Consider the following 22,417-nt stretch of genomic DNA (forward strand, 5'->3'; position numbering starts at 1 on the left):
TGGCAGGCTCAGGGGACCATATGGGACGCCAGAATTCAAACCACCAACCTTCTGCATGCAAGGCAAATGCACTACCTCCATGCTGTCTCTCCTGCTCCTGGTCATATTCTTTTGCATCTGAAGTCCATCCCAGTGACTCAGAATAAGCTTCAAATGCCCTGTGAATGCAGGAAGTTGTCCACCCTCACCTAATGATGTCCTTGTGAACCTCATGACACTTGCATATCTTTACAGTGAGTTAGGAAACCCATCTGTCCAACTCTGGCCAGATGGGAGGGAACCCACAGGGAGAACCGGGCAGTTTGCCTCTGGATGTCATGATGGGATCATATTATTTGACACTGGGACATCACACTCTAGTGGAATCATCTATATTATGGCTCACTTACCCCTTCCTCAGCACTACCAAATGCAGCCCTGGAGGGCCCCAGCACTGCTTCATCTGACCTGGGTTATCCCTGAGGAGCACCACATTCTCAGACCCTCATGTTAAACCACAGATCCAGGAATCTCCAGTGAGAATCCTAGTCTTTTCTTTCTTTTTTTTTTTTTTTTTTTTGGTTTTTGGGTCATACCCAGCAGTGCTCAGGAGTTACCCCTGGCTCTACATTCAGAAATCGCTCCTGGCAGGCTTGGGGGACCATAAGGAATGCCGGGATTCGAACCACCGACCCTCTGCATGTAAGGTAAATGACTTACCTCCATGCTATCTCTCCGGCCCCAATCCTAGCACTCTTGATCCTGCTCAGAAGTTGCTCTCTCCCATACCACCTCCTCAAAAAAAGTGAACCAGGATTCAAACTCAGACTTGGAGTTCATAACCAATACTCCTGTAAATCTAAACAACTTCTCTCTCTTGGGGAGCATTTGCAGTTGTGCCTCTTTGGAAATCACTAGTCTCTGAGGTCAACTAGCAGGATTCCTTAGAACTGCCTGTCCTCCAGGTACATCCCTTCTGTGCAGACCATTGTGCTCTCTGACTGCCTGTGAAGTGCAAAGGGCACAGCATCGGAGAGGTGGCATGGGCAGATCAGGACTAGCAACACTAGTAACTTTCAGGGCAAGGAGCACACAGATGGTGGGTACCCATACCACATCCCAAATTCACAGCTTTGGGGAAGAGCCCCACTCTCCACAGCCCCAGCACAGGCCATACATGCTCTGACTTGGAAGTAGATTGCTCTTTCTTCTGTGCACCAAATGAAGTGGTAAGCTGGCTCACATTTTGGGCAATATTGTAGAGGAAATACAGAACCTCCAGCCTACAACGCTAAGCTCCCAGTAAAGCAAGCTGCATTCTAGGAAGTGTATGCTAGGAGGGACTGGCTAACCTCCTACAATGGGGCTGTACCAGGGGGGATTTCCCAAAGCCCCCAGCTCACAATCCTCTTCACTGCTGAACTTATTTCTGCAGATGTCTCTGCCAAAGCCTCAGGACCTCTTCTAGTGCACTATTCCTTGCAGCATTGATCAAATTTTCCAGAAGATTGTGGCTTTCAGAAGATCAGAGAGCTGGGCTTAGATCCTGGGTCTTACAGCTGTCCATTAACCCCAATACCTCAGAAAACTATTCTCATCTCTGAATGACAAACTCCCCTTTTTTTCTTTCCCTCAAAGAGGAGCTGGCACAGGAAATCCAAGGTGACTTTCAAATCTAAAGCTGTGGCAGGAGTTTATGCAGCTGGTGATTGCAAGCACTGGGGCTTTGCCCCAAAATAGAGCTGAAGCCTGCAAATGAGCAGCATGACAGCCGGCATCCCTCTCCCCTCCTCCTCCCCAAGCCCCTTCTGCCTTTTCCAAAGGCCTTCTCTTTCCCCAACTATGTCACTCTCACCTCCTATCCCCCTCTCATCTTTTCTAGCCATTATTTGACATCTGTTGTATGCTGAAAAACATGTAGGCCATAGGCCCAGCAGGGATGCAAAAATAACCTTGAGATCAGACCCTTACTGTCTCTTTTACATGGGAAAGTCTTTTAATTTAATCTTCACTGCAATTGAAGAAATCCAGTTTGATGCCATTATCAGAGGATAATTCAGTGCAAAGTTCCCTTGGAAAATCACATCCTTTATCTAATTTGGATAAGTAAAAGTACTTTTTGAGTTCCAGCAGGGAGTCACGCACACAAATCTTCCTAAATTATTAAAATGTTTCCTGAAGCTATCTCTGCTCTATTTTTCATAAGGCATACATACAAAAAAAAAAACCCTAAAAGTTTCCAGATAGTATTCAGGGCTCCTGGACCTTTCTCCCATTGTGCTACAACCCCCTCAGGCTGCGGGGGTGGGAAGCTGGTACCTAAGGAGACAGATCTAGTTCAGGTTGTCACTCTATCTGCACTTTTTGGGTCACACCAGAAGAGCAGCTGGCTTGGCTTTCTGGAAGCCCGTGGTCCAAGTATCACATCACTCTAAACTGACCAAATCCCCATGTGTAATACAGGGAAGCTGGTATTCTTCCCCCACCACAGGTGTGTGTGTGTGTGTGTGTGTGTGTGTGTGTGTGTGTGTGTGTGTGTGTGACAACACAGACATTAAAAATCAAGGAGTATTTATGAGTTGGGAGGAAACTTGTCTGGACATATGGCATCTTTGAATGAAACAGACTTTTTCATCTGAGCATGATTCTTTCAGGGCATTCACCAGTTTTAAAAGACAGAATTCTTTCTACAGGACTCAGGATGAACCACCTATGGGTTCATCAGATCCCATCACTGTGTCTCCACAGAATAGGAACTAAGTCTCTGTAGATGAGCTCCTGAAGGAGCAAGTGCATGTTTCAAAAACAGAATCAAACCAAGCTACTGGCCAGTCTTATTCCAGGTGCTAGTGGGTCTCAGACTATGCCAGATTTCTAGGGTCCAGAGTGATAGTGTAGCAGGTAAGGGACTTACCTTACTTAGCCAAACCAGTTCAATCCTTGGCACCACTTGTGGTCCTCTCTGAGCACAGAGCCAGAAATAAGCCCTGAGCATGGCCAGGTGTGCCTAACCCCACTTCAAGATTTTAATTTTGGGACATCACCTTCAGAGGAGACTGCAAACAGTCTAAAACATTCCTGAGCATCGGTATTTTTATTCCAGCATCTTGATTACCTCTAAACATGATAGACATCAAATCAAAGAGCTTTGATTTGGGGCTGGAGCAATAGCACAGTGGTAAGGCATTTGCCTTGCACAGGGCTGACCCGGGACAGACTCAGGTTGGATGCCCGGCATCTCATTTGATTCCTGAGCCTACCAGGAGCGGTTTCTGAGCCAGGAGTAACCCCTGAGCACCACCGAGTATGGCCTAGAAAAAAAAAACTTTGATTAAAACTGGTATCTAGGGCTGGAGAGATACACAGCAGTAGGGCATTTGCCTTGCATGTGGCCGACCCAGGATGGACCTGGGTTTGATTCCTGGCATACCATATGGTCCTCTGAGCTTTCCAGTAGCAATTTCTGATCACAAAACCAGGAGCAAGCCCCTGAGTGCCACTAGGTGTGGCCCAAAAAAACAAAACAAAACAAAAAAACAAAACAAAACAAACAAACAATAAAAACCCTGGTACCTAGAAGTGTTGATTAAACATAAAATATAATGTCTATTGTCCACGTGCCTGGGTGAGGCCTTTCTTGGCATGGTACAACCTGGCACCTTTAGCCACTTCAGCAGATGGGTCTGAAGATTGCAGGATAATGGCAGAGAGATTAATTCACGAGAAGTCAGTTAAAGTTTCTTTGGAGTCAGTTCGTTTTATTCTATGGTCCTATCCGCCATGTGCAGACTATGTGTCATGTCTGCCCAACGCTTCTCCTTCTCTCAGGAACTCTCTATCCCCTTTCAGAAGCTCTCCAAGCTTTTTTGCTTTCCCTCACCTCCCCCCAGATACCACCTTTCATTTTTATTACAAACCACAGACCCCTCGTAAGTGTGGGTGGGTCTCACCTTTGAGGTGCGATTAAAATTTCAATAGAAAATTTAGGGCATTGGGGGAAGGGGTACCTCATATAGAAGTAGCAAACACATTTCTTTATTTCTGCCTAGAACAACTTGTTATTTTCTCTCCTTATTTCTTTCTCCTTGAAGCATCCCCCACTCTCCGAACCACTCTCCCAGGTTACCCAGCCATAGCCCCCCCTCCCATGCTCATAGGTAAGGATGCCTCATCCATTTCATGCTTTTCGGGCCTCCTGGAGAGATAATTAGGCATTGCAATTGATTGCAATTTATTAACCAGAGCAAGATGTTGTAGAGTTCCCCCTCTCTGAGGTAGAATGCCCTGCTTAAAGCTTAACATAATTGCAAGGCCAAGTACAGGGAGAGGGAAATAAGGTGAAAATAAACACCTGACCATGGGCTTTTCTCAGCTGATTCCCAGTCTCACACCATTGTTTCCTGATCTATAAAAAGGGGTGCCTCCAACGGGTCTACCACCCAGCCAGGTGTGAATGATGTTTAGTTTATAAATACCCACATGCCCCCTTGCAGACGGGTGCTGTCCTTGGTTCTGAGGGCACCTTGGAGCCCAAGACCAAGTCCTCACTTTTCAAAGAGGCAGATGTCAGCAGGGAAAGGTGTGCAGTGCTTTATCACATCAGCCTGGCTGCCTGGCTGCCTGGCTGCTGAGGTGGGCCCCACTGCAGGTGGGCCCCTCTGCTAAATACAGTCAGCTAGAAGGGGGCTGATGCCACTGACCCTCATGTAAGATCATTAAGAAAAGGACCATGGGGGCGGGGTAAAAAAAAAAAAAAAAAAAAAAAAAAAGAAAAGGACCATGGTGCCTGCTGGCTAGTCCCCACCTAATAGGAGGGGACAGCTGGTTCCCCAATCTCAGCACCATTTTTCTCATCTTCCTGCTTCTCTTCTTGCTTTTCCTCATCTTGCTCCCCTGACCATCTTCTGTGTCAACCTCCGAGGCTGTGGTCTTCTCAGGTCAGATCACAGGTAGACTGAGCTCTTTCCCACAGACCAGCATCTTTGAATGTCCCTTCCTTGGCCCTCCTACCACTCTCATTGAAGATTCTAATTCCGGCTGAAAACCATATCTCCTCATGTTATATATTTGTGTCCACTTCAGAGCCACAGAGGTTGTGTATCTGCAGTGTCCCTGAGACAGGATGCTTGACTCTAAAGATAAAAAACCAGATCTGGACAGGAAAGCTTACACAGTGCCCCTAGCCTGTTGGGCAACAAGAGGACTTGAGTCCCTGCTGAGGGATTCACAATTTCATTCAAGGAGGTCTGCTTGTTTGTGATTTTCCCACCTCTGGAATCGGTTGTCAGCATTTCTCTGAAGACTTGCTGAAAATGATGGGGCTCTGCATGCTGAGTAAAGGGGCACCAACCAAATGCCAGATGAGTTTCCAGAGCATGTGCTATAAGCAATGCCAAGCTGTGTCTTCTCACCCCTCCAAGTGACTCTTCAGAAAAATCTCTGGCCATTATATTTCAATCTAGTCTTTCTTACCCCAGTGCTAGATAATGCAGAACTGGCATCTGTAGAAATTGATTTTTCTTCTTTTTTTTTCACTCTGTGGAAAGAGTCCTTAGCTGTCACAACAAAGCATGTTCAGTCCCTTAGAAAGAAAATAGAAGGAATTACTGGGAGCACTTTTATCCTGCCAAACAGCCAGCATCAGTCTTGCACATGACTTTCTCAACTTCTGTAATTCTCTCGTCACTGCAAAGAAATTACAGCCACATGCTCACAGCTGTGACTCCAGGGAGCAATGCAGAGCTCTTGCCTGGCTTATCTCCCTGGCACTCAGCAGTACTCATCTGCAAAATTAGGGAGTGGGATAGATGAAGTTTAGGTCTGTGGTAACTCTGTGCCTGATCAGTCTTTTCCAGCAGAAATGAATGGGACAAAGACAAAGGCCTAGAATGTTCCCTCATCATAATCCCACTGATCCAAGGAGTATTTTTCACTTTGGTATTACTAAGCTTATCTGCATCTCTCATGAATTTCAGAAGGAAGAAAGAGGAGGCAGCTGAGTTATATGATGTGGTTCAGCATTTCCTTATGGTCTGAAATTTCACTATGGAGTGTGAACCTGTTTAAAATTAGTGTTTTAATATTCAAGCATGTGTAATTAAGAAAACATGAACCACATAAGAGTAGAGAAGAGGTTTGGCAAATTTTACCACCCCATCCACTGAAATTATGCTGAAACTGGACAGTCTGGTAAAAGTTAAAAGCCAGGGGCCAGCATGATAGCACAGCAGTAGGGCATTTGCCCTGCACGCAACTGACCCAAGAAGGACCTGGGTTCTGTCTCCGGCATCTCATATGGTTCTCAAAGCCAGGAGCAAATTCTGAGCTCATAGCCAGGAGTAATCCCTGAGCATCACCAGATGTGACCCAAAAACCAAAAAAAAAAAAAAAAAAAAAAAAAGTAAAGGCCACTCCATAAGAGTCTGAAATTGATCCTAGGCATGCAATGAATTGGGAAGTGCTCGTAGCTAACTAGGAGATCAGGGAGAGTCCTGTGATCTTTCTAAGTGGTACTCAACACTATTTTTTTGCTCTCACATGGATTGTGGATCAGTAATCTATAGGCTGGGAAGAGAGGGAACAGAGAACTCTACTGCCAGAAGGGGCTGGGGTAGGAGCAAAGAGGAGAGAAGTCACACCCAACACTTTGTCAAAAATAATTGCAGGTTTAATGCCCATCCATAACTGCAAATAGCACAACGTCCTGAGGCTGAATTCCTGACTGCTCTCAGCAGATAGAGCAGAAATGGAGGAGAGAAATACAGAGTGGAAAAGAACCTGCATATGTGTTCTGAAGAGACAAAACACCCATCCACCACCACAACCACCTACTCATTCCAAGCTGAACAGGAGCCTTGGGGAAGAGGATAGTGCTGGGGCATATTTGAAAAAATAAGTTTGAAAATAAGCTTGAGCTATAAAGGCAATCAATATTCTGCACACAGAGCCCTCAGCAGAAAGTGAAAGTCTCTAGATATGTCTGCTTTGCTACTGGCTGCTCTATGACAGAAGCTGTTCTACTGACCAGAAGGAGCAAAACCTGGAAAGTAGCTTCGAAGCTACCAAAACAAGAATCAATCAAGATAGATGTCCTGGAAATGTCAGCAATAGGTAGGGAGGAGAGAGAGAAAGAAAGAGAGAGATTCTATGACATTAGTCCAGCCAAGTCACTAAAGATATGAAGGAATAAATCAACAGCCCCTAAGAATCAAGGCTCAGAGTACTTCCATGCATTGTCCCAAATGCCCCATTTCCAACAAATATTATGAGAAAGCTAGATAATTGGAAAGTTTGCCCAATACACATTAAAAAAGAGAAAGAAAAGGCATCAATAGAAATTATCTCTGAGTGGAACCAGATGTTTATTCTCACAAAGATTTCAAAGCAGCTATTGTATTGACTACATTTCGAGAAAACAAAGGATGCCATGCTTAAAGAATTAAAGGAAAATATGACACAAATCATCAAATAGAGAATATCAGAAAAGAAAACTCATTTTGAAAAAAATTGAAATTCTTATTTAAATTTGCAGCACCTGGAAATAAAAAACTAATTGACTTGAGAGGAGTTCAGTAAGCAGGTTTGATCTGACATCAGAAGAATCAGCAATCTTGAGCAGAGATAGTAGACATGAATGAATTAAAAAAAAAATAGAGGGAAAAGTAAAGAAAAAGAAAATGAGTGCTGCCTCTGAGCACTATAGAATGGCATTAAAAGTGCCAACATGTGTATATTGCAAATCCCAAGAAGAGAGGAAAGAAAGGAGCAAAAACCTGTTTTAAGAAATAATGGCCCCTTTTTCGGCCGGGACCGCCATCTTCCAGGTAGCGTTTTTTCCAGTAAATCACAGTCATGACCAACACAAAGGGAAAGAGGAGGGGCACCCGCTACATGTTTTCTAGACCCTTTAGAAAACATGGAGTTGTTCCTTTGGCCACGTACATGCCGATTTATAAGAAAGGTGATATTGTAGACATAAAGGGAATGGGCACTGTTCAAAAAGGAATGCCCCACAAATGTTACCATGGAAAAACTGGAAGAGTCTACAATGTTACCCAGCATGCTGTTGGCATTGTTGTAAATAAGCAAGTCAAAGGCAAGATTCTTGCCAAGAGAATTAATGTTCGTATTGAGCATATTAAGCACTCTAAAAGTCGAGACAGCTTCCTGAAGCGGGTGAAGGAAAATGATCAGAAAAAGAAAGCAGCCAAAAAGAAAGGAACTTGGGTTCAATTGAAGTGCCAGCCTGCTCCACCCAGAGAAGCACACTTTGTGAGAACCAATGGAAAGGAGCCTGAGCTGCTGGAACCCATTCCTTATGAATTCATGGCATGAGAAGCATTTTTTAAAAATAAAAGATCTCTGAACTAAAAAAAAAAAAAAAAGAAAAGAAAAGAACAGAAAAGAAGTAATGGCCGCATGCTTCCAAAATTTAATTTTATGAACGCAAACATATTAACCAATACACCAAAAAGCATGACAAACTTCAAGACAATATCAACATCTAGACATATACTATTCCTTAATTACTGGAATAATAACCAAAACAAAAAAAAATATCCTAAAAGAAACCACTAAAGAGAGCTTGTGTCTCTCAAGAATCCATAAATCAATGGAATAATATACTAAAAAAGATAAGTGGAATGACAAATTACTCCATGTTCATTCAGAACTATCCTTTAGAAGTGAAAATGAAACCAGTACCTTCCCACAAAAAATGAAAACAAATAGAAGTTTTTGTTCCTTGCAGACCTACCATAGAAACTGGAGAAATAGCTCAGGGGCAGAGCATACGCCTAACATGCAAGATCCCTCATTGGATCCTGGGCACTACCAGCGCCCCCAAATCCCCCTCCCCCTCCACCCAGCGTTGCCAACCCTGTAAGACCAAGAGATGCCAGAGGTAATCCCTTAAAGGAAATCTATATGTGACCTCCAGGTGGCAGTGAAGAGCACAGTAAAAGGAATTTCACAGATAGGCATAAGTAGACATTTCCCTGATTTCCCGCTGAGCTACCTGCATTAGGTAGCTTGAATCACTGAGCTTGAAACCCAGAGCAAGAAAAATGCATGCCCCAAGTAGGATGAAATAAATAATGGAGCACTATTAAAGAGAATTCCCTACTATATGACTTTTTGTAAAATGGAAGTCAAGGGCCAGGAGATAGTGGTGGGATGATCCTCAAACCACCTAACCTGCTGAGTGTGGACTCAGGAAACCTGGGCATCTCAGGTGTGTTCCTCATGTGCCTGAGCCTGACATGAAAGGCCAAACATTGAACCTCTGATCCATTGGCTGAGAATCTCTTGAAAGGGTCCCCAGGCATTACTGGGGAGCCTCCCTCCCTCCAAAAACTGAAGTTGCTTTTGACATAGATGCATATTATAGTCTTTAGCACAGCCACTGAGCACAGCCCAAGAAATCAAATAAAAATATAAAATAGGTTTAAAAAGCAATTGTGTAATTATTTTTCCATTTTGCAAATTCTGCACCCATTTCTTGGATTGATCTTAATGAATGGGTAGCTTGTTACAAAGGGTCAGTTGCAGAGCTGTATGAGCTCAGTGCATATTAGGGAAAACTACTTCTGCTTATATATCCCCTGAAACAAACTCCTAGTGTGGTAACCATTAGACATTTTTAGTGCTAAAAAATTGATGCATTTTTGGAAACTAAAAGTAATAGAATGTGGTTGGATAGAGGGAGTTGGTTGGTTATTAGGACATTGCAAATCTGATAAAGATATGGTCAAGCTAAGGTCTCAGGAAACTCTAATCCTTTTCCCCCACTCTATTAAATTCTTTATCTTCTTTATCTTAACCAATAGAGGCAAAAATCTATCAACTAATCAATAAGAACGAGGAATTCCTATTGTTAACCATGTCCCTTGTAAATAAACTTTATATGATTCACCCATACCAACAAAGAAACCACAAATGTGCAAGTTGTTGACCAGTAGAAGAACTTCTGGGTGTGGTTGATACAGAAAATATTCGGGTTAATCCATTCTTTTTTGCTTACTTTTTCTATAAAAACCTGAAACTGAAGACCAAATCCTTACCCAATGTATATCACTCCTGCTCCAAGACACTTATAAAAAAAGTGTCTCCAGAGGAATTAATAAGGCATGGCATAAAGAAGTGCCTGCGTGTTGGAATCCAGGCACGTTTGGACAGTTTTTATTCATGCTTTTTGCTTGCTGTGTGGTCATTTGACAAATGGCCTCAACACTGGAAGCCTAGATTTCTTCAGCCTGAGCATGAAGCTGGCAGTGCATTAGGCAAATTCTGTGAATAGATATATAAATATATAATGTAGATATAAAATTTCTCTCTCAGCAGCAGGTTCTTAATATGTTCTGACAGTGTTAACTGATGCTATAATCAAGAAAATGATGATAAAGTTGCCAACAATACTGAGTCTGCTCATATGTTGACAGATAGAAGATATCTATACACAGTTGATATAATACCACTATTCAATGTATAAGCTCAGTCTTATACAGAATGCTAGCTTATAGTCATAAATGAGCTTTCAGGATCTATGTGCAATAATATTTGAAAATCCATTTGCTAAGTAGTATGTGGCAAACATTGAGTTAAGCACCATTATCTATATTGATCCTCTTACTCAGTTTTCTGAGGGTATGGGGTATTTTTTGTTTGTTTTGCTGTTGTGGTAGGTGCTACTCATAATAGTGCTGGGGTTCAGCACTCTGAGAGTTCACATGCAGCTCTGAGTATGACTCCCAGGACTTTGCATGTGCAAGGCATGTATGTGCTCTGCCACTTGAGACAAATATCCCACACTAAAGCTTAAAGAGCCAAAATAAAATAGTTTGAAACCAAATTAGTGCATAGCTACAATGCTGAAGGAAAAGAAGACCTTGAACACTGCCCCTTTACCACAATGTAGAGTTTGAACTAAGTTGTTGTCCAAGTAGATGATGAAGCACTGTTTACTCTGTATGAAATGACACTAAGATGATCCCATTGTTTTCAACATTATCAGATTGAACACTCACCATAAAATTCTCAACTCATAGGAGAAGAAAGGCCAGAAGAACAAAATAATTTAAAAGGACTATCTTTTCAGTGAAAATTTGTCACATCAAAAAGGATAATCAAGCCAGCTACAGCCAAAGTAAGTTCTCCCATGGCCCATGTGGAACATATTTTCCATTGCTTTACTTAGTGTCTTGACCACATTGGGGGTTCAAATAACCAATAACTCATATATGAGCCCAGCAAGAAAAGCCATTAACTTATGATGAATTCATTCAGTTGTGTTTGAATGTGGCCTCCAGCTAAATGTACTTGGGATAAATTTGTTTAAATCCAGCCTTTTGGTGATTACAGTGGCTTAAAGTATTGAATACATCAGGGACAAGAGCAACAGTCATTTAAAAAAGAGAAAAAATAGATCTTGGACCATCTTCCTCAGTGGGAGTTTAATTGTGGGATCCAAAACTACATGTACGATGTGGTGGTTCCCTATCAATCCTCTGCAAGGCCTGCCTATAGGAGAGGATATTGTCAATACTTGAAAACCATCAAGCAACCCAATGTGGTGTCTTCCTACTAAGATTTTTCAGCACTTGGGAAGACATAAGGGGTGGAAACTTCATCAGACAGCTGTACAAAGCTGGCAGACATGGCAATTTTTTAGAATAACACTATTTGGGCTATGATTCAATGGCAGATACTTGCAGCAATATCTGTCTATAAAGTATTATTAATCTATTCAGGGACAACTAAATTGATTTATACTAGTGGACTCAGACATCAGGTTCAATCCCCAGCACCACATGATTTCCCCCCAAGCTTCTCCCAGTACAACCCGGGAGACACCCCCCAGTACCCACAAATGAGCCGGGTACTCCCATGCAGGACCCAAAAGCAGAGGTGAATATGGAATAAATACTTTGACATATAGTCTATAAACATCCTCCCTTTTAGAAGGAAATAGTCAGACTGGCCTTCTCCATTCCTAAAAAAACAGATTAAATATAGCAACTAAAACTAATCCCAAGAGACCTTGAAGTTCTTAGAGGAAAATTGCAGATCTAGAGACCAGAGATTGCTGAGACTGCAGTTGGATCTGGAAAATCTTAATGCTGCTGACCTCACGGCTTACCGGGGCATCAAGATGTGGGAATGATGGGGATTGCAGAACATGTGGGGCAAATTTAAGGAGATTCTGGGTGGTTGTAGATAAAGAGATTTGGCAAAGAGAAAGTCTGTCTCCCACACTGCCTGGACGGGCAGGGTGGAAGGGCTTGTGGAATGGCAAGGAAGATCCCATGAACACAATGAAGACGATCCAGACCAACAGGCATTTCCAAGGGTCACAAAATTTAAGAACACAGGCATTGAAGAATTACTCCTTTATTCACCTCAGTGAGCTGCTTTTTCCCTGGGCACCTCCTCTCCATGTAGGACAGGGTGCAATTAGAGGACCCACTGATCTTTGAGTATATACTCCATTCTTTCCTAGTTTGGGAAATTTACATTGCTCTCACTTTCATCGCCCCCCAAATCGATGATGAGAACCTCTAGAAGGACTCTGCCCACTTTTGGAGTATTAGACTTTTACCCCAGTTTACTACTTTTCTCTTCTTCAGACCAAACCACACAAACTTAACTAGCTAGGCCTACCTCCCAGTTAGAGGGGGAAATTAGGGAGACACCTAGACCAATCAGATGCAAGACTACTAGGTGGTAGGATAGGTACATAGGGGACCACATATTCTAGCATCCCTGGGGGTGAAGGAAGTGGATATGGGAGATACGACAAAAACAGAGGTGAAGGGAAGACAATTTGGTGGTGGGAATCCCCCCTGATGTTATGTAAATATTTAACTAAAATATTATTGTCAACATGTAAACCACTATGATCAAAATAAAAAATTATATAAAAAAATTTATTCTTCTACTTTCTGCATCTCAGTTGTGCTTTTGTTTGTCCTAGTTCAGCTGGTGCTGTTTGATTTGCTTCTCTTTAGTTTTCTAGAATCACTCTGACTCTCCTTGTGCTCCTTGAGTGTCTGTCATCAAGCAGTTTTGAAGTCCCAGCTGACAGAAGACCATCTTTCCAAGACTGTCCCCTGCCTGTGACAACAACCAGTCCTTGCCTTGGAACTTCAGAAGGTCCATGAGGAACTGAAGGTGTGAGAAATAAGACCATAAGTGGCTGGTGACAGCATACAGAGTAGAGAGGTAGTAAGGTGCTTGCCTTGCATGCAGCCAGCCCTGGTAATATTCCCAGCACCATGTCTCCATTTTTAAAGGCAACATAAATTAAAAAACTGTCAATAAGGGGCCGGAGAGATAGCAAAGCTGTAAGGCGTTTGCCTTAGGTGCAGAAGGACGGTGGTTCAAATCCTGGGCATCCCATATGGTCCCCCAAGCCTGCTAGAAGTGATTTCTGAGTGTGGAGCCAGGAGTAACCCCTGAGCACTGCCGGTTGTGACCCAAAAACAAACAAAAAAAAAGAACAATAAAAAAAGAAAGAAAAGCTGTCAATAATGCAATTTCTCACTCAATAAGTTTAATACTAAAACTAGAGGAAGTAGTTTATTCTCAGAACTATTTGACCTTCCTTTTCTAAAGAAAAGGGCACAGCCATGTTTTATTAAACTGGCCAAGAACTGTAGAGAGAAGCAGGTTTCAGGGCTTTCCTGCTTTCTTCAGAGATGTGGGTGACAGTGGACAGGAGATCTGATGGCGGGTTATTTCCTGATGGATGAACTTTCAGGAAGATCCAGCTCTTTCCCTAGGGCTGCCTGCACTTTGTGCCCTGACCTTAACAAGATCACTTACCTCCTGAGTTTGACTTTGCTGAGCAGTCAAATAACTTTAAGCAACATTGTCCCTTTATTTTTTAAGTTTGTTTTGAACTATTTTGTTCATGTGTATTGGAATGTGATTGAACCCGTGTCTGCCATATGCAAACAAGATCCCAATCTGGGTGGCCCTGGCACTTCTACTGTGGCTCAGTCCTTGTCCAAGCTCTGCCTTTTCATGATCTAGAACAGAAAATGCTGACATTGAAACTGTATCCACTACCTCACTCATCCCTCCACACCCACCCCCAAAAGTAGTTCCAGGAGGTGGCAGGTTGTGATACAAATCCGTTTCCCTGCTGTGGGGATTCCCAGAGCCTTCACATGTTGTGTGCACAGGCTTGCTTCAGAGCAGAGGACGTAGTTGCCTTTCTAACAGTCCCAGGCCTGGCACCAGATGACAAGCTTCTCTGCGGTGGGGTCTGTTAGTGATAAAAAACAAAAATCAGAAAATAAAAACATTCAAGAGTCTTCTTTGGCAGAACTGGATGAGAGCACTGTGTTCTTGCCCTGTCCGACTCTGATAATGATCTGTGAGGATCTCTGTCGCTCCCTTTATGAGTTTCTCCAGGTTTCAAAGGAACTGATTGTTGTGCTCAAAATGGTGGGAAAGAGACTGTTAGCCACCTAGGTCACTGGGCTTGAAATAAGAGGTTGAGAAATGTAGTATAAGCAGAGATGCCTCTGACATTCCCTGTTTGGGGAGAGAATTAGAAGATTCAGTCACCAAAAGACCCTTCTCAAGGGTTTCCAAATAGGCAACTGTAAAGCTTTGTCTTTACACCTCAGTGTAAAGTGATGGGGAGATTGTCAGAAAATACATCTCTGCAACTACATGAACAGAACAGATTCTAAATATCAGAAGTGACAAGGAACTTAGGTCAACTCTAGCTTCTTTTTTCTGTCTCATTTCATAGAAAAAAATTACACTCAGAGAGGGGAAAGGGACTTATCCAAGGTCATGGAATGAATTAATGTCAGGGCCCAAGTTAGAAGTCTTGTCTCCAATCTTTGTTCTCTTCTTGGGCTAAGCTAGATTTTGGCAGACATGGATCTGGACATTTTAAACTTTAAAAATATGGTGGGGGGCATGAAGAGAGATAGCATAGCAGTAAGGCATTTGCCTTGCATGTGGCCGACCTAGGGAAAGACTTGGTTTGATTCCTGGCATCCCATATGGTCCCCCAGCCTGCCAGAGACAATTTCTGAGTGCAGAGCCAGGAGTGACCCCTAAGCACTGCTGTGTGTGGCCTAAAAAACAATCAATAAATAAAAATAAGGGTTGGGGAAAGAAGAAGGGGGGGTCATTGGTGGTGGGAATGTTGCACTGATGAAGGGGGGAGTGTTCCATTTATGAGTAAAACCCAACTACAATCATGCTTGTAATTATGGTGCTTAAATAAGATTTTATAAAAAAAAAAGACATAAATAAATAATAAATAAATAAAAATTTAAAAAAATTTAAAAATTGACAAGGGCCTGAGATAGCTGATACAGGGGTTAAAGGGTTTGCCTTGCATGAAGTAGACCCTAGTTTGATCCCTCAGCATCTCATAGACCCAAAAGTACAATCAGGAGTGATCACTGAGTATGGAGCCAGGAATAAGCTCTGTACATATTTGGGTATACTCCTAACCACCAAAAGAAAACTCAAAAATATGAAAAGTCCTTGTTTGAGACTCCCCATTTTCATCATTTGTGGATGAAGTGTGATAGCTTGTTTCTAGCCCTTAATGGGCAATAGCCATAAGCCACTCCTTCTGATGAATTCTGCAGCAATAGTGTTATAACAAAATGCTCTCTAGTGAAGCTTCAGAGTAGGATAACTTTACTGGCCATCCTCTCCAGAAATCTATTTTTCTTATACTCATATTTTAATTGACACCGTCACCTAAATAAAGATGACACCCAATATACCAGCCACACAGCTGACAGTTGGCAATCTCTGGATTAATCTGGGGAAGAGAGGATGCTCTAAGCCCCTGCTCTGCAAAAAAAAAAAAAAAAAAAAAAAAACCTGAAAAGCACCATTACAATATAGACAACAACCAAACAATAATCACGAGCCCAAAGTAAAAAGAAAAACAAATTGTGCCTTTTTATTTTTGCATGGGCACAGTAAATATTGGGGAGATTAGAAAGGGAATTCTCTTGGCCAAAGAGATACAGGGTTTTTCTGCCCTTAAAGAGTACTCTCATGAGAAGAACTACTGGCTCTGTACATGCTCTTTTACTCTCCCCTAGATTTTTTTTTTTTTTGTGGTGTCTGGAAACTTTATGCTCAGTCGTGGATGATAAAATCAGGCCTCTGTAACTAGAGATCTTGGTATTTGCACAGGTCATAGAATGGAGCCTAGGATGGAGTTTTTCTTTACGGTTCTAGAAGTTCTATTCCATCATCTATTCCATCAGTCTTCTATAATTGGTGGTCTTGGTTTTTGCACCAGTCCTAGGACAAAGCCTAGGATAGAGTCTTTATGTTTCCAGAAGTTCTGCTCAGTTGCAGTTGTCTCAGTCAGACCTCTGGAATTAGAGATCTTGGTTGTTGTGCAGATGATTGTAGGCCAAAGCTTAAGATAAGGTCATTTTTATTGGTCCCAGAGTAAGTTTTGTCCAGTCATGGTTGTCACAGTCAGTCTTCTGTAGTTAGCATTCTTGGTTTTTGCACAGATCAAAGGATGATGTGTCCTTTGAATTCATCTTATCATTAGGTGATGAGATAAGACAACCTGCTCTTAGATCAAGTTGTTGCCATTTCCTCATTGTCAGGATGTCATATCAAAACTGGCACATGTTGGTGTCAGAGCAGTATTAAGAATGTCCCAGAGGGAGTTTAGTTCCTGGAACTGTTGCAGAAAACAGAGTCAGTTCTATGTCTGAGATTTAGGGTTCAGGGCCAACAGTTACTGTCTGGTCACATGGAGTCTAAGTTGGATACACATGACATATGGGAGGTGCTCCTGTATTGTAAAGTGTATGAGTTCTTATCCCTAGTAGATAAGAGCTTGTTTCTATACGTAAAATTTCCCCTTTTTTTAGTATGCTTTGCAAAAAAGAAGGTGTTATATTATATTGCTGGTGCATTTGAGGGTGAAAGTGTCAGGCTCCATCATCTCTGTGCCTGGTTTTGACCTGAGCTTTTATCCCAGTATTTTTTCTTTTTTAAACAACTTTGTTCTCGTTTTTCTGGAAACAAATGTATTATGGTCAACTATGTAAACTATGTTATGCATGCTAAAGTAAATTAAATATAAAAAAAAAAGATTAGACTCAAATATGCACCACTTCTAAGCAAAGTGAGGTCATGATACTTCACAAAAGACTGCTGGTTCTCTAGAGAGAATTCCAGGTCAAACTGACCACTGCAGAGCCCCCCCACATTCCATTCCTGCCCTCAGGTCTGCAGTGGAAGAGTGCTGGCCCACCAGATTCCCTTTTCATTTTTCAGGTTTTTTCTCTTACTGGAAAATGCATTTTTTGTCCCATTCTAGGAGAGTGGCTCAGAAGCCAGAGCAGAGTGACAGAAGGGAGAGTTGGGGTTGGGGGATAGAAAGGAAGCTGGTGTCATAAAACCTTTTAGAGCTTTGCATTCACAAATGAAAAGGAAGTGGGGAGGGGACATTAAGTGCAATGTTTTGTTCTCTGTAGCTAAGACTAATTACCAGGACTGGGATGTGTAGCGACAATGCAAAGCTCTTCTCAGGCTGGAGATGCATCATTCATCTCCTTGGACAATGGTCAAGGTCAAAGACTGAGCTGGTTCTCCCTGGGGCTGTGAGGAAGATGTATTCCCTGGCTTTGTTCAGGGTCCAGGGACCCCAATACTCCTTTGTTAATAAAATTTGCCCCTTTGTTACTTCCTCCTCCTTCAGAGAAAATGGAAGAGACTCTCCTAATCTCTGGTTTCATCCCCACGCTTTGACCATTGCTGCTTTTCCTGATAAAATACATGCAGTCATGACACAATGCATCTAAATAGCCCAGAATAATCTTCTGAAATTTTTTCTAAAGTAGGCAAATTCCTGCTGTCACAAAGATGAGAGTAAAGATGTGGGGCCAGGTCTAGAAAAGGAGCATTATACACACTGCACAGATGTCTGGGTTTTCCTTGGGTTTTTAAAAGGTTTTCTGGTAGATTGCTGAGATCAGTCTTAGGGAGGTGATAGGGCAGATGCAGGGAAACCAGTTGGTTGCCATTTGTAAAATCTAAATAGCAAGGATGGTTAGATTTAGGGTGTGCCTGTGGGTTGTATGTTTTGTAGACAAAACTAAGATGCTTTGCTGATATGGGTCATGAAGAAAAGCATGTTTTATTCTGAGAAATTAGTAGGTTAGACATGGGGTGTTTCTTTTGTTTTCCTTCTCACAAGGGAAAGGTTACCTTCTTCTTAGAAGATTCAGAGAAAAGATCATGAGTTGGTTTTAACTCAAATACAGATGTCAGCATTTGAATAAAATGTTACAACCAGAACCTCAGGGATGAAGCAGACTAGTCTGCCATGATTGTTATGGCCTGTGGTGCTATCAAATACCTCTCGACTTTCTCTCCCTTGCCTAGATCTCAGCAGACATTACAGAAAAGAAGTGTGCACTCTGGGCTGGTCTCAGATACCACCTGCACCTGACAGTTGTGACATCAGTATGACATCATTCCAAAGACCCCCCTAATCTCCATGTTTGCAAGCATGGTGGCAGTGACTACCAGGAGCCCCATGGAGAGCTCTGAGTAGTATCTTGGTTCAGGGTCTGTTTGGTAAGGGTTGGGGAAGATATTTAATCTCTGCTTTGCATCAGAATTAGTCGGGCTAAGTTCAAATATGACATTCTGGGTTCATCTCCCAGGGAGCCTGCAACAGGATGGTATGGAAGGGCTGCTTCTCTGGACAGCAGTGGGACAAGAGAGGACAGTGGGAGGCAGTGGTGGTCAATAAGTGTATCCTCGGTTCCCTCTATGGTGTGAAGTTAAGAATTGACTGACAACTTTCCCTGGAAGGGAGGAAGTACTTAATTCTCACAGGACCCTAAGAAGTTGGAAAACAATATTCTTGGTCCTCACATCGGTCGAAGTCGCACTAAGTAGGATAAAGGAGACTATACTTCCATCACAGGTGCACTTGTCTCTGTGTCATCCACGAGTTGTGCATACACTGCTATACTGTAGGGAAGAATTCTGCACGCAAGCCCTCTTGAAAAGTAAAAGCTGTAAGGAATGAGACCACAGAGCCATGACCTGGTGTGTAGGTGGCACTCACATCCCTGTAGGTGATACCTGATGGTGTGTGTCCCACTCAGAATGGTGGGCAATGAGTAGTCAGAGGCCAGAGGTTCCCCCTAAAGTACCAGTCATCAGTTCTGGTTTCTATCAGAGTTAGAAGAGTTTCTGGAGTCAATCTGGATCCTTTCCACTCTAGCCTCACTTCTCTTCTGCAGATGGGGCACAAGCAGCAGTTGTGTTGATTGAAGTGGACCCTAGAGCGGAGCTTCTCATTCCCCCATGGCCTGCAACAGCTCCTCCTCATCTGCTCTCCACAGCCTCATGTCTGCACCCCCACCCACACACCGTTTTCACTCCTCCCACATTCTTGGGCACTTGGCCTAGAGAGGAAAGCTGTATCTGAATTGGATCAGATGCTCTGCAAGAGCCCTCGACCCCAAGTACATGGAGGTGAGGGGCAGGTCCCATTCTCTGAATTAATCAATAGGGGTAGTAGGTCCCTTTTCTTGGAAATGGGATTAACACCTGGGGCCCCCATGGCGTCAGGTAGCAGAACTTCTGCATGAGGCATTTGTAAGTTTTGAAACGTTCTGCAAAGCAAAAGGCTGCAGATTTTCTGGCATGCTAGTGCTTGCACTGAATGCAGGAAGCTTGGCTTTCACCTCTGGGATGCACTGAAACTCACTTTGCAGCCAAACCCTGATATTGAAAGCCCAATTTTCTCACCGATCTCATTTGCTGCTATTCCATCTTTTCCCCACTGCTTCTAGGTGTGGACTCCAGCAGAAAAACCTGCTTCATGAATATTTAATTCAGCATCTTGACTCTCAAAGCTGGCCAGAGGATGAAAGGTGAATATTCCAAGCATTTGGGGAGCTAAGTGGTTTCCACACTAAAATGAGACATGTTTCCGAAGCAGATTTTGGAGGAATAAGGGCTGTGTGGTGGCATTGTCAGTAAGATCTCTGGCCCCTTTATGACTCTCAGTCAAGCTGCACCTTTATTCTTGAACAGCTTCAGCACTGAGCAACTCTTCTTGCCTACTGAAATACATTTCTCTGCAGATGAATAAAGCCAAAATCTAAGTGCTTTATATTCAAAGGTGGTATCTGAATCACCTTTGTGAGAGAGAAGCCCTGGGACCAAGACCCAGAAAACCAAGTGTCAACCAAAATGAAGAGTGAGCTGAGAAGACAGGTGAGTTGAAAGCAGAGTAGGGAAGCCAGTAAATGAGGCCTAAAGCTTGCCTCTGGGTGTAACTGGAGACATTGGAGCCAGCACTCCCCATTCCTAGGGATTTTTGTGCAGAGACTTTGATTTGTAAGAAGAGTAAAAGTCCTATTGCAAGTCTAAACTGAGATAAAAACTACCTCTAGGGTTCCTTCACTTGATTCAGTGCTTCTCAATTATTTTCTGTAATGCCCCCCTAGGAAGAAGAAAATATGGGGCTTAGCTTGTTATGACAATGTTTGTCGAGGTCAAACACGTCCCCCTTTACGGAGCCTCGAGGTCCCTCCCCCCTGGGGGACACGCCCTACTATTTGAGAACCACTGACTTGATTTGACTAAGGACCAAATTGTCAACAATGTGAAGCTGCAGCTGAGTGCAGTGAAGTTGAGATAAGAATTATGAAGCAGGTTTTCACTTATACCTGGGCTCCCCTGGAAGAGACTATCATTAAAAAAAAAAGGGGGGTGGAGTGATAACGCAGTGGTAGTGTGTTTGCCTTGCACACGGCTGACCCAGAATGGACTTGTGTTCAAGTCTCAGCATCCCATATAGTCCACCAAGCCACGAGTGATTTCTGAACACATAGCCAGGAGTAACCCAAGTATGATTGGGTGTGGCCCAAAAAGAAAAAAAAGAAAAAAATAGTATTCCATTGTGTAGAAGTACCACTCATTTGTTCTCGGGCACTTGGGTTGTTTCCAGATTCTAGCTATTGGAAATAGTGCTGTGATGAACATAGGAGTATAGAGGGCTTTTCTGCACAGTAATTTTGTATTCTGAGGGTATCTCCCTCAGAGTGGTATTGATGGACCTTATAGGAGCTCAATTTTTAGTTTTCTGATGAATATCCATATAGTTTTCCATAATGGCTCAACCAGTCAGCAGTCCCACCAGCAGTGAACTAGAGTCCCCTTTTCCCTGCATTCCTGCCAGCATTGGTTGTTCTTGTTCTTTGTTATGTGTGCCAATCTCTGTGGTATGATAACAGTGACAAAACAACCAAATTTCTTCAAGATACCATCTTCACCCATGTATGAGAAGCTCAGAGTGAGCTCCTATAGGAGCACTGTGGAGCTCCAAAGAAGCACTTTCTTTGGGGTGCAGTGCAAGACCATGGACCTCGCACAATAAACATGGAACCACTTGCCCGGAAATTCTCCACCCCAAAAGGCAGGCGGAGCAAGCCAAGAAGCAAAAGAAGGTCTCAGTGTGCTTCAGGGACAACATTATGCCAGCCAGCTAGCTGATGAGGAGTCAGGAACACATCATAAGAAGAAGATCCGAAAGTTTTGTTTTAATCAGACAGGTCTTTTTCCCGCTGAACAAAGCACCAAATATTAAGGAAGTTAAATCTGTTCTTAACTTTGAAATATGTGCAGAATGTTTTTAAAGCGAGACTGTCTTTCACTGATTAAATTTGCAGCAGGAAATAATTATGAATGCATCTGGTAAGCCCCACATGGGGCTGTGTGTGATTTGCTGCAGTTTTTCTTGAGAAACAATTGCAAATGTATTTCAGAAGCCTTTTAGTCTCATCTAGGAGGTGGTCTGTAGGCTTCACTACACACGTTCTGTTGTTTCTTTTATCCAAGATAGAGGAAGAAGGTCTTCCAAGCAGTGCTCAAGAGGCATAGGGAGCCCTCCAGGGCATCCTCAGCCAACTGGGTTGGGTAATTCAGTGATAGAGCTGAGAATATTGAGCTCCTTGAGCTCTGTGGTATGTCTGTAGGAGGAAGAGGGACCTCCTGGACCATGTGGGGTGGCAGAGTTCTTTCAATTTAAGGTCCCATCTCATGAAAGTATCACCTCTAACCTGTCTCCCTGATCCATTTCAGAATCTTTTCTTAGTTTGTTTTGTTTTGTTTTTGTGCCAGGCAACACTGTGCTCAGGAATCATTCCTTTCAAGGTTTGGGGGTAGAGGACATAAGATAAGCCTAGGATCAAACCTGAGACTGCCCTATGCAAGGGAAGCTCCTTACTACTCTCTCCAGCATCTCACTGCAGAATTATATTCCTGTTTTATCAGAATTTTACCACTATTGCTCAGCTCTTGATTAACAAAGATAGTATAAAAAAAGTTGTTTCTTAGTCCTCCCCTACATTCACTGAATTTTTTTGAATTCTGCAGAGAATTATATGGAACATAG

General features: G+C 42.8%; 2 protein-coding genes across 2 annotated transcripts in view; one reads left to right on the forward strand and one right to left on the reverse strand.

Annotated features, from left to right (window-relative positions):
• The window catches only part of GABRA1 (gamma-aminobutyric acid type A receptor subunit alpha1), a 1,147,113-nt gene that overhangs the window by 683,986 nt on the left and 440,710 nt on the right, over nucleotides 1–22,417 (reverse strand). The window lies entirely within an intron of this gene.
• LOC126012259 (60S ribosomal protein L21-like) lies at nucleotides 7,789–8,370 on the forward strand. The gene has a single exon (XM_049776105.1). It carries the CDS (start codon nucleotides 7,831–7,833, stop codon nucleotides 8,311–8,313), a length of 483 nt encoding a protein of 160 aa, XP_049632062.1. The 5' UTR covers nucleotides 7,789–7,830; the 3' UTR covers nucleotides 8,314–8,370.

Source organism: Suncus etruscus, chromosome 6 (genome assembly GCF_024139225.1).
Source record: "Suncus etruscus isolate mSunEtr1 chromosome 6, mSunEtr1.pri.cur, whole genome shotgun sequence".
NCBI classification, from domain to species: domain Eukaryota; kingdom Metazoa; phylum Chordata; class Mammalia; order Eulipotyphla; family Soricidae; genus Suncus; species Suncus etruscus.

What these genes read in the sequence shown, in the direction of transcription:
- LOC126012259 (XM_049776105.1), top strand. Translation starts at nt 7,831, where the DNA reads ATGACCAACACAAAGGGAAAGAGGAGGGGCACCCGCTACATGTTTTCT.